The 13,067-nt window shown below is 41.4% G+C and overlaps 1 protein-coding gene across 11 annotated transcripts in view; it reads left to right on the top strand.

Moving 5' to 3' along the window:
- MIA2 (MIA SH3 domain ER export factor 2) overlaps positions 1 to 13,067 on the top strand; it is a 135,987-nt gene that overhangs the window by 107,214 nt on the left and 15,706 nt on the right. For 10 of the 11 annotated variants that reach the window (XM_066277885.1, XM_066277882.1, XM_066277881.1 and 7 more), the window contains one exon: positions 7,956 to 8,078. The exons of the other annotated variant lie outside the window; for it this stretch is intronic. In XM_066277885.1, coding sequence (XP_066133982.1) covers positions 7,956 to 8,078 — 123 coding nt within the window. The remainder of the gene's footprint in view (positions 1 to 7,955; positions 8,079 to 13,067) is intronic. 11 annotated transcript variants of the gene reach the window in all.

Below are 13,067 nucleotides of genomic sequence, written 5' to 3'. Positions count from 1 at the left end.
AGTCTTGACATATGATGTTTCAGGTTACGATGCTCATTTCCATAAAAACGTAACAAAATTGGCCCTGGCCGGTTGGCTCAGTGGTAGAGCGTTGGCCTGGCTTGCAGGAGTCCTGGATTCCATTCCCGGCCAGGGCACACAGGAGAGGGACCCATCTGTTTCTCCACCCCTCTCCCTCTCCTTCCTCTCTGTCTCTCTCTTCCCCTCCCTCAGCCAAGGCTTCATGGGAGCAAAGTTGGCCCGGGCACTGAGGATGGCTCTGTGGCCTCTGCCTCAGGCATTAGAATTAAGGCTCTGGTTGTAACAGAGCGATGCCTCAGATGGGCAGAGCATCGCCACCTGGTGGGCATGCTGGGTGAATCCCAGCGGGCGCATGCGGGAGTCTGTTTGACTGCCTCCCCGTTTCCAACTTCAGAAAAATACAAAAAAAAACAACAACCAAAAACTTAACAAAATTGAGATGTGAGTGTTTCAGCTTACTCTATTAGTGTTGTACTTATGAACTATGTGGATGAACTAGTTTGGTTGCTCATGGAGAAAGAATATGCAGTAACATGGTATATGAATGAAGAGATGGCTTCTCCAGGTATGCTTAGCTACGCCATTTTGGACTGTTAAAAGCTCAAGTGTTCTGTTTGTGTTAGGCTAGGATATGTGTTGACTTACACCAAAATTTGGGTTACATCCTTGTAGGAATAGAGCTGTATGATAACCTGAGGACCCCGTGTATCTGTATTTGTTTCTGTCATTAGACTAAGAGCATGAACTCTATCAAAATCAATGTTGTATCACTAGTACTGTATTTGGCACTTAATAGGCTATGGTAGAATTAAGGAATGGGTTATTTTTGCCAGTGGAGGACAACATGGGCATATGGTTCATAAAATAATAATTTTGTAGTAAAGTTTTGTATTTCTAAAGTTGCTAATATTGTGGGGATGTATTTTAGAAGCAAAATAATTATATGCTGTCTGGGACCTGATTAAGAAAGAATTATGAGATTTTAAGATTTCTCTGATTTATCCCCTTCCCCAACTCTGCATTTAATCCCATGCTTAAAGTAGGAAGGGAAAACTCAGTTTAATTCTTGGTGCTTGGTATTTGTCTTTTCTTCCCTTGGGCTAATTCAGACCCATTGAGACAGCTCTTTGCTAAGATTCTGAAAGGGAGAGGAAATGAACCTGCAAGCCTATCTGGATCGTTCTGTCCTGAGTCACCTCCTTTGACTCTTGGGAGCTCATTAAATATGATTCTTTCTATCAATTCTGATCGATGCCAGATGATTTATTGGCTTTGTGTGGGAGAGGTGTATCAATAAGATCCCAAGTAACTGAGTCACATTGTATGTTGCTGCACACCAGTGTAGCTAGTAATTCCAGGTCCAGAGGGAGAATGATATGGAATTAAGAAATAAAGAGAAAAAGGATGGGATCAGGCCTGACCTGTGGTGGCGCAGTGGATAAAGCGTCGACCTGGAAATGCTGAGGTCGCCGGTTTGAAACCCTGGGCTTGCCTGGTCAAGGCACATATGGGAGTTGATGCTTCCGGCTCCTCCCCCCCTTCTCTCTCTCTGTCTCTCCTCTCTCTCTGTCTCTCCTCTCTCTCTGTCTCTCCTCTCTCTCTCGCTCTCTCTCCCTCTCCTCTCTAAAATGAATAAATAAATAAATAAATTTAAAAAAAAAAAAAAAAAAAAAAAAGGATGGGATCAGGAGGCCTCTGCAAGCTGATGGCAAATCAGAGAGAGTAAGAGCCCCCAGTCTGCTTTATTGTATAGTGTAGAGAATTAAAGCCTTTAAGCCAGATGCAAATAAGGAAGTCTGATACAAAGTCACTCATCTGAGGTATAAATGGGAATCTTCATAGGAGTGCACCACTCCCCACCATGCAGCAGTCAAGGGTGTGAAGAAAAGCTTAGTCTTAAAAAGGGTGTTGAGAAGATCTTAGTATTAGAAGAGTGTGGAGAAGATCTTGGAATATCTTAGTCTTAAAAGGGTGGGAAAGAGCTTAGTCTTAAACTAATCCTTAGGCTATAACAGGAGTCGGGAACCTTTTTGGCTGAGAGAGCCATGAACACCACATATTTTAAAATGTAATTTCATGAGAGCCATACAATGACCCATGTATTTTATGCATTATCCAATAAAAATTTGGTGTTGTCCCAGAGGACAGCTGTGATTGGCTCCAGCCACCCGCAATCATGAACATGAGTGGTAGGAAATGAATGGATTGTAATACATAAGAATGTTTTATATTCTGGCTTGTGAGCCATAGGTTCCTGACCCCTGAGCTATAAGGACTTTGCAGCTTACAGCCTATCTCCTATATATGCCCTTTTATTTTTAAGTTTAGCTCATGTGGTGAGATTTGCACTTGTCTTATTTCCCAGATTCCAATTCAGAGGCAAATTGGAAAAATACAGAATAAACAGAAAATTAACATAGCCAATGTTAACAGATACTGAAACAAATGTCTTAATACATTATAGAGATTAAAGCCTTTAAGCAAATTTTTAGCCAATGTAACAGGATCTACAATATAATAGAGTCTTTACTATTTTGAATGTCCTTAATATATACACCAAGTCCATGCTGACACAACACCATTTCACATTCCCTGCAAATGCAACCCAAGCCTACTTCAGTCTATAGAAAACTGTCACAAGGAGCAGGAGTCCAGGAAAAGTTCATCTGGCACTAGAACTGTTGTCACATATTCATACTCTGCAGCTAGCCTCCAAGTCCCAAGACCACTGCTTCTAGCACACTAAGCCTTTGTCTCAAGCCTAATGTCAGTTCTGGGTTTCTGGTGATGATTCAGGTAGACTGGAAAGGCTGTCTGTAGGCATGTGTGAAGATGGAGCTTTTGTTTTCTTTAACCTGGAGCGGTGAAACTAGGGGTCCTTTTCCTGGAGTTTTGCAGCTGTGGAGGTGGTGAGGAGAACCTGGTGATTCACTATGCTGGGTGGAAGAGGTAAATTTGTAATAGAAGTGGGCAAATCTGGCTGGCCTAGAGTAGCAACAAGGCCGATTTCAAGGACAGGAGGTGAAAAGAAAGAAAGATTGAATTTTTGGCCTAAAATAGGTTTGGGGCATCAAGGCAGGAGGAGAAAAAGAGTGTGTAGAGGAGACACTATGTATTGTATTAGACTAGACAGTGGATCCATGGCAAATGAGGAAAATAAGACCATCAACACCCACAAGAGAGATCTGCAAGGGATGAACAGGACCCAAATATTTGGGCAAGGCAGAGTAGGTGGCCCCTGTATCTATAAGAAATGAGATCAGCTTACCTGCTATTTGGACGGTCACCCTAGGCTCATTGATGATGATATGAGATGGGGCCAATGGCCCTGGGCACCTTCAGTCTTCAGTGGCAAGTCCCAGCAGGCTGGGCAAGGTTAGGTCAGAGGTGGCTGAGGTAAGGCTAGAAGAGACTGAACTCTCCCTTTGAGGAGCCAGGGGGCAGTCTACCTCTCCTGCCAGGACATGGCCCTGGTGGGGGCCAAGAAGCCAAGCAGAATTTAGCCCAATGACTTCCTTTCCATTCTTGAAGCAGAGCTCTGATGGAGTCTTATGAGGTCCCTTAGGGGTGTTGGAACCTTTAAGGGTGTCTGCCAAGTGCTGGTATTTTGCCTGATCCCTTTGGGCTCTGTCTACCTTCTCCTGTTTTTCTTGGTCATTATAGTCTTTAAAAGCCATGCTTAGGAGATCTTGTTGAGGGGTTTGAGGGCTCTCCACTGCCAATTTAAGCTTTTTATAGAAACAGGTTTGACAGAGAGAAGGACAAAAGTGGATTAAAATAAGCCTTATACAATTGCTCTTGTGGAGTAAGCCTCTCCTCCTAGCTTATGGTGTCTCACCAAACGTTCAGGAACCCACCAAGGAGCCTCAGCAGTACAAAATGTATATAGTAAATGCTTCTCCTACATACTCAGGAGCATTGTTTACCTTAGGCAGTCTTAAAATAGAAAATGCATATAATGAAGCTATAACATGCTTAGCAGTCTCACCTGTTCTGGCAGAGGCTATTATAAATCTAGGATAAGTATCTACTGTAACATGGACAAAGGACTGTTTACCAAATGAAGGTATATATATAATTTTCAGGGTCCCATGGAGTGATACTAGTGAAGAGCTTTGCCTCAAGGTTTGGCAAACAGTCATACCTTGTGCCAGAAATACGTTGCTCAAGCTGTCTCTTCAGTACGAAGGCAGCACCCTAAGGCATACATAATCCATTATATAGATGATATTCTTATTATTCATCCAGATAAAGACACTGTGCTGACCATTTTGTAACAATTAGAATATTCTTTAAAAGAATCAGGACTTTATACAGCTCCTAAAAAGGTACAGCAGTCCTTGCCTTTCTCTTATTTAGGACAGATTATTGAGGGGACAACAAATTCATCCACAAAAATTAGAAATCAGGATGAATAATTTACAAACTTTAAATGATTTCCAGAAATTGTTAGGAGACATTAATTGGCTTAGACCTTTCTTAAAATTAACTACAGGGGAACTAAAACCACATTTTAACATTCATAGAGGTTCTGCTGAACCAATTTCCCCTCGTTTAGAGTTAGCCCTCGAGGACTCCTACCAGGAAAACTTTGGCAAATGAATGTTACTATATATAAAACATTCTCATGTATTACAATCCATTTATTTCCTACTGCTCATGTTCATGGTTGCAGGTGGCTGGAGCCAATCACAGCTGTCTTCCCGGACAACACCAAATTTTTATTGGATAATGCGTAACATACACGGGTTGTCATGGAATTACATTTTAAAATATATGGTGTTCATGGCTCTCTCAGCCAAAAAGGTTCCCGACCCCTGGCTTAAAGGAATAGTAAAAAAGTAATCCTTCAAATCAATAATAAGAAGTTGAAAATCCCATGGAATTCCTGGCTGGAAAGGACTCATAATTTCCATAGTCATATTTATTGCTCTCAAATCCTGTAATAGCCTCTAGTTTCTTAATTTCTTTTTTTTTTTTTTTCCATTTTTTTTTTTTTTTCTGAAGCTGGAAACGGGGAGAGACAGTCAGACAGACTCCCGCATGCGCCCGACTGGGATCCACCCGGCACGCCCACCAGGGGTGACGCTCTGCCCACCAGGGGGCAATGCTCTGCCCATCCTGGGCATCGCCATGTTGCGACCAGAGCCACTCTAGCGCCTGGGGCAGAGGCCACAGAGCCATCCCCAGCGCCCGGGCCATCTTTGCTCCAGTGGAGCCTTGGCTGCGGGAGGGGAAGAGAGAGACAGAGAGGAAAGTGCGGCGGAGGGGTGGAGAAGCAAATGGGCGCTTCTCCTGTGTGCCCTGGCCGGGAATCGAACCCGGGTCCTCCGCACACTAGCCTAATTTCTTTTTAATCACAAATATAGTCTTATTCTGTGGGCTATTAGAAGGTTCAGTGTGCCCAAGCTGTAACTGCTCTTGTACTAATTGAGCAGCAGCTTTAGTTTCTCCTGAGAGAGGGGCTGTTGATCTACCCATACAGGATACTCTGATTTCCTAGTAATTGGGTCTGTACAATGCATTATTGGGGTAGCAGGAGCTACCAAGGCCCCTATGCTAAATTTTGATACCCTAATCAATGCCTCCTAATCAATGGCATTGTGTGTCATTTCTCTGGGGGTGAGAATCCCTGTTGTTCTTTCCCTAATCCCTCAGTGGGCAAAAGTCCCTGATCAAGCATTTGAGCACTGACTAAAATATTAGGACTGACAAGTAATGCTCCTATATTTTTAAAAAATCACTACCCTACAATATTGACAGGCAATCTAGGGAGCATATAAGGCTGAAAAAGTATAGTATGACCTTCTTTATCTTCCTATTGCAAAAAACTAGAGCTCTGATGGGGGGACTTACTCCCCTATGCCTTGCAGCTCAGTGACTGCTTCATGAGTGGGCCAGGAAGAATGCTAATGTTGCTCAGCAATAACAGATACATTAGCTCCTGTATCTAAGAGTCTTGTGAACTTATGCCATTGTATTATTAGCTCTATTTCAGGGCATTCCTGACCTATGTTTTGATTTCAAAAGGCAAAATCAGAGGAGCTAGGTCCCTGATTTCCTTGGGGCCCTTTTTGCAGCATGTGGCCTGACAAGCAAAATTAGCATATTTTTACTATTCTTCTAACTGCCTGAAGCAGCTTGAGACAAATTCTTGAAATGACTTATTAGGTCCTTGCTTAATTTTGCTCAATTCCTTTGTTTTACCTACCTGAGTACAGCTTTACACATAAACAAGACAATTTATGCACAAAAACACAAATATAACATATAACTTTGATTAATCCTAATACCTGAATTGCTATTTGGTTCCTAACTCCAAACAAACCTCACAATGCACTGACCAAATTAGCAAGCCTTAAGGGTCTACACTCTCTTCTATTTAAATTTAAGTAAGTGCTCCTTACAAGTTCTAATTTTAAAGTAAAAAATATAGTGATGAAACTTCGATTTATTTATTTCAATATTAGAGCTAGCATTTCCAATTTTTGCATGCAAGAACTTAATTCAGGCCTTAAAAAATCACATTTTAGACAATATCAGATAAAGACTAAACAGAATCTAGAATCAGATGACACAGACAAACCAGAGAGAAACCCAGGATTTCAGAGCACAATCAGACTAGAAAGATGCCTGCCTGATCTCAGTCAGGGCATTTTCTGACAGAGGGACTGATGATGTATAGGACTAAATAAAATTTCCCCAAGAAAATTTTTTTGGCAGCTGCTGGGATATTTTCTATAGTCAGATCCAACAGGTGTCCCCTGCCTAAATTTCCAGGCAAAGAATAATAAAGAAAGAAAATGATAGTTCAGAATATTATAGCTAAAACATTAAAGAAAATCAGACAACAGAAAGAGCTACAACCTTAATAGCTGAGTCTCCTAACTATTCTCAAACTCCATTGCTGCTCTAACTGGCAGTTCAGGTTGAGTATGCTGAGACCTCTCCTCTACCCTAATTCTAGCTGAGTGGCAAACTAAGCAGCCAGAGAGAACTAGAAGCAGCAGCCCTGCCGCTGCTGGGGATAACTGGGCGACGTTGGCCTGCTGGAATCAGAATTTGCTGAGGAAACACTGAAATTGCCCATACTGTTTGATGGGCCGGGGGAGGGCCCCGTTGTCTGTTTCCCTGAGTCACCTGCCCTTCGGCAGTATACTTACTTTTTACATTCATTCGCCCAATGTTAACTCTCATGCAGCGTGGGCAGAGGTCAGCAGCTTTAAGAGCTGGCTTTCCTTGAGGGGGAGTCTGAGACTGATATCTGGGGGGAATAGGGAAATTTCTAGCAAAATGTCCTAGACTCCCCACATTGGAAACAAGGTCCATGGACAGAAGTACTTCCCTGGCCTCCCTTCCTTCGTTTGTTCTGCCATTTATCAAAGTATTGTCCTGGAGGTCTCTTCTGAAGCTCTGCAGCAATAGTCAGACCTTGTATGTATGAAGGCCTAATATCAGCACATATCCTGAAATTTGATCAACAGAGACCTCTAAACAATACTCTTTCTGCTTTGGTGACTATTTCTTTTATCATTGTCTATTCTGCTAATTTTCTTGCTATACTGACAACATATTCTGTTTTTATTTCTGTGCTAGTAGCTATATTTTCAAAGTCTTTTTTTGATATATTGATGTATAGCTTTCTTCTATTAAAGTTGAAAGTTAAATGAATATATATAACTAAATTCTATTTATTTATTTATTTTAATTTACACATTATAATTGAAAATTTTAAAATCCAAAGTACCCTATTTACAAAAGCAGTTAGTTACTTCCTGTAGTGCAATATGTATTTTTCCTAAAATTCTTTACTATTTACTGGGAGTATACAGTTACAGTTTTTTTAAGAAGCAAGGGAAATGTCTACGTTCAATATATTCAACTTAAGTAAATGATTTACTTTTAATGAAAATGTTTTAAAACTTTGTTTTTAGGCCAACCTTATCCTGATCCAGCTCTTCCTCCACAAAGGCAAGATAGATTTTATTCTAATACTGGTAGACTATCTGGACCAGCAGAACTCAGAAGTTTTAATATACCATCACTGGATAGAGCAGGTGGGAAATACTTCATGTGTATGTATGTGATTTTTAATAACGGTGGCACATTAAAGAACTAGAAGCTGAATGAAGGACCATATAATTGCAATCTGTGGTAGCTCTTTTTTTTGTGACAGTGAGAGACAGAGAGAGCGACAGACAGGAAGGGAGAGAGATGAAAAGCATCAACTTTTTGTTGTGGCTCCTTAGCCTCCTTAGTTGTTCATTGATTGCTTTCTCCCATGTGCCTTGACCGTGGGCCTGTAGCAGAGTGAGTGACTCCTTGCTCGAGCCAGCAACCTTGGGCTCAAGCTAGTGACCTTGGGCTTCAAGCTAGCGACCTTTGGGCTCAAGCATAGGGTCATGTCTATAATCCTGCACTCAAGTCAGCAATCCCATGCTCAAGCTGGTGAGCCCCTGCTCAAGCCAGCAACCTAGGGGTTTGGAACCTGGGTCCTCCATGTCCCAGTCTGACGCTCTATCCACTGCACCACCACCTGGTCAGGCTGTGGTAGCTCTTAAGGCCAAAATCTTCTTCCAAAATTTTTCCTGGTTTTATGTTTCTTGTAATATTGTTTACATCTGTGGCATCTACATATATGTTGGTGATTGGTTTGGGCACCATGCAATGGGTTTACTCTGTGAGCCTGTGATACAAAATTTTACTCTGTTCCATGATTAATTTTCTGATTTTTCCAGTATACTTACATATATCCAGTTTGGTAGTCAGGGAAATTAGGCTGCTGTCAATGAATATGTGAAAATTCATCAGAAAAATAATTTGGGTGTGTGCTCTGTTGCTGGTTTCATCAATTATTGTATTTAAACTTTTTTTTTTTTATTACAGGGACAGAGAGAGAGTCAGAGAGAGGGATAGACAGGGACAGACAGACAGGAACGGAGAGAGATGAGAAGCATCAGTCATCAGTTTTTTGTTGAGACAGCCTAGTTGTTCATTGATTACTTTCTCATATGTGCCTTGACCGTGGGGCTACAGCAGACTGAGTAACCCCTTGCTCGAGCCAGCGACCTTGGGTCCAAGCTGGTGAGCTTTGCTCAAACCAGATGAGCCCGCGTTCAAGCTGGCAACCTCGGGATCTTGAACCTGGGTCCTCAGCATCCCAGTCCGACGCTCTATCCACTGCGCCACCGCCTGGTCAGGCTGTATTTAAACATTTTGTACTTAGCTTTAACTAACATTTACTGAGGAACCTGCTATTTGTCATGCACTCTTTTCCTTAAACCTCTTTCAAAGCAGCCCTCTGAAGTTGGGAAATACATATATCCAATGTATCAATCATAAGTATATAACTGCCTGACCTATAATGATGCAGTGGATGACGGTTGACCTGGAATGTTGAGGTCACTGATTTGAAACTCTGGGCTTGCCCAGTCAAGGCACATATGAAAAGCAACTACTACTGGTTGATGCTTCCTTCCCCTCCTACTTTCTCTCTCTGTTTTTCTCTAAAATTAATAAATAAAATCTTTAAAAAAGTATACAACATTAAGATTATAAAAAGATTAAAACATAGGTGGAAAATTAATATAAATTTATTGGTAAAAGTTTCTTCAGGAAAGGATATATATTTGGGGGGAGAGCATTATTTGTTTGAAGTATTTATTATAGAAAAAAAATTTTCTATAATATAAGTGAATGCTGATGGACAGCTTGACTTGAGGGCGGGGTGAACACAAAACAGTGTATAGAGATGTGTTGTAGAATTGGCCATTGGGAACCTGTATAATTATGTTAACCAGTGTCACCTCAATAAATTAAAAAAATAAAGAAAACAAAAAAATCACATCGCTTTACAGATTTCAATATGGTAAACCCTTTCTTACCAGTCTCCTTATCACCATACTTACCTCTCTACAATCCTTCTTTCTCCAGTCACTATGATCTATATTAAGAAATATATTTTACATCTTATGAGCCATTAAAGTGTACACACATATGCTTTTAAGATATTACTTGCCTGACCTGTGGTGGTGCAGTGAATAAGGCATTGACCTGGAATGCTGAGGTCACCATTTCAAAACCCTGGGCTTGCCTGCTCTAGGCATATATGAGAGTTGATGCTTCCTAATCCTATCCCCTCTTCTTTCTCTCTCTCTCTCCTCCTTCCCACTCTCTACTCTCTAAAATGAATAAAGTTTTTTTAAAAATTTATTTATTAAATTTAATGCAGTGACATTGATAAATCAGGGTACATATGTTGAGAGAAAACATCTCTAGATTATTTTGACATTTGATTGTGCTGTATATCCCTCCCCCAAAGTTAAATTGTCTTCTGTCACCTTCTATCTGGTTTTCTTTGTGCCCCTCCCCTCCCCCAACCCCTCTATCCTTCTTCACCCCCTCCCCCCTCCCCCCACCCCCCACCCCTGTTGCCATCACATTCTTGTTCATGTCTCTGAGTCTCATTTTTATGTCCCTTCTATGTATGGATTCATATAGTTCTTAGTTTTTTTTCTGATTTACTTATTTCACTCCGTATAATGTTATCAAGGTCCATCCATGTTATTGTAAATGATCCGATGTCATCATTTCTTATGGCTGAGTAGTATTCCATAGTATATATGTACCAAATCTTTTTAATCCACTCGTCCTCTGACGGACACTTGGGCTGTTTCCAGATCTTCGCTATTGTGAACAATGCTGCCACAAACATGGGGGTACATTTTTCCTTTTCGAGCCATTCTATGGTGTCCTTGGGGTATATTCCTAAAAGTGGGATAGCTGGGTCAAAAGGCAGTTCGATTTTCAGTTTTTTGAGGAATCTCCATACTGTTTTCCACAGTGGCTGCACCATTCTGCATTCCCACCAGCAGTGCAGGAGGGTTCCCTTTTCTCCACATCCTCGCCAGCACTTATTCTGTGTTGTTTTGTTGATGAGCGCCATTCTGCCTGGTGTGAGGTGATATCTCATTGTGGTTTTAATTTGCATTTCTCTAATGATTAGTGATGAGCATTTTTTCATATGCCTATTGGCCATCTATCCTCTTTGGAGAAGTGTCTATTCATCTCTTTTGCCCATTTTTGGATTGGATTGTTTGTCTTCTTGGTGTTGAGATTTACAAGTTCTTTATAAATTTTGGTTATTAACCCCTTATCAGACGTATTGTCAAATATGTCCTCCCATTGTGTAGTTTGTCTTTTTATTCTGTTCTTGTTGTCTTTAGCTGTGCAAAAGCTTTTTAGTTTGATATAGTCCCATTTGTTTATCCTGTCTTTTATTTCACTTCCCCGTGGAGATAAATCAGCAAATATATTGCTCCGAGAGATGTCCGAGAGCTTACTACCTATGTTTTCTTCTAAGATGCTTATGGTTTCACGGCCTACATTTAAGTCTTTTATCCATTTTGAGTTTATTTTTGTGAATGGTATAAGTTGATGGTCTAGTTTCATTTTTTTGCAGGTAGCTGTCCAATTTTCCCAACACCATTTGTTAAAAAGGCTGTCTTTACTCCATTGTATTTCCTTACCTCCTTTGTCAAATATCAGTTGTCCATAGAACTGTGGGTTTATTTCTGGGTTCTCTGTTCTGTTCCATTGATCTATATGCCTGTTCTTATGCCAGTACCAGGCTGTTTTGAGTACAACGGCCTTGTAGTATAACTTGATATCAGGAAGTGTGATACCTCCCACTTTATTCTTCTTTTTTAAGATTGCTGAGGCTATTCGTGTTCTCTTTTGGTTCCATATAAATTTTTGGAATATGTGTTCTATATCTTTGAAGTATGTCATTGGTATTTTAATTGGTATTGCATTGAATTTATAGATTGCTTTGGGTAATAATAGACATTTTAATGATGTTTATTCTTCCTAACCATGAGCACGGTATATGCCTCCACTTATTCGTATCTTCCCTGATTTCTTTTATCAATGCTTTGTAATTTTCCGAGTACAAGTCTTTAGTCTCCTTGGTTAAGTTTATTCCTAGGTACTTTATTTTTTTGGTTGTAATTGTGAAGGGGATTGTTTCCTTAATTTCTCTTTCTGACTGTTCATTGTTGGTGTATAAAAATGCCTCTGATTTCTGAGTATTGATTTTATATCCTGCCACTTTGCTGAATTCATTTATCAGGTCCAGTAGCTTTTTGACTGAGACTTTAGGGTTTTCTATATACAATATCATATCATCTGCAAATAATGATAGTTTTACTTCTTCTTTTCCAACTTGAATGCCTTTTATTTCTTCTTGTCTTATTGCTCTGGCTAGGACTTCCAGGACCATGTTAAATAAGAGTGGTGAAAGGGGGCACCCCTGCCTTGTTCCTGATTTATTTATTTTTTTAATTTTTTATTTTTTTGCATTTTTCTGAAGCTGGAAACAGGGAGAGAGAGCCAGACAGACTCCCGCATGCGCCCGACCGGGATCCACCCGGCACGCCCACCATGGGGGGATGCTCTGCCCACCAGGGGGCGATGCTCTGCCCATCCTGGGCGTCGCCATGTTGCGACCCTCCTGGGCGTCGCCATGTTGCGACCAGAGCCACTCTAGCGCCTGGGGCAGAGGCCACAGAGCCATCCCCAGCACCCGGGCCATCTTTGCTCCAGTGGAGCCTTGGCTGCGGGAGGGGAAGAGAGAGACAGAGAGGAAGGCGTGGCAGAGGGGTGGAGAAGCAAATGGGCGCTTCTCCTATGTGCCCTGGCCGGAATCGAACCCGGTTCCTCCGCACGCTAGGCCGACGCTCTACCGCTGAGCCAACCGGCCAGGGCCCTTGTTCCTGATTTATTTTTATTTTTATTTTTATTTATTCATTTTAGAGAGGAGAGGGAGAGACAGAAGGAGAGAGAGAGAGGAGAGACAGAGAGAGAGAAGGGGGGGAGGAGCTGGAAGCATCAACTCCCATATGTGCCTTGACCAGGCAAGCCCAGGGTTTCGAACTGGCAACCTCAGCATTTCCAGGTCGACACTTTATCCACTGCGCCACCACAGGTCAGGCTGTTCCTGATCTTAAGGGTATTGCTTTTAATTTTTGCCCATTGAGTATGATGTT

Source organism: Saccopteryx bilineata, chromosome 4 (genome assembly GCF_036850765.1).
Source record: "Saccopteryx bilineata isolate mSacBil1 chromosome 4, mSacBil1_pri_phased_curated, whole genome shotgun sequence".
Taxonomy (NCBI): domain Eukaryota; kingdom Metazoa; phylum Chordata; class Mammalia; order Chiroptera; family Emballonuridae; genus Saccopteryx; species Saccopteryx bilineata.
Note: the sequence above shows the minus strand (reverse complement) of the source record. Positions and strands in the feature narration are given on the sequence as shown.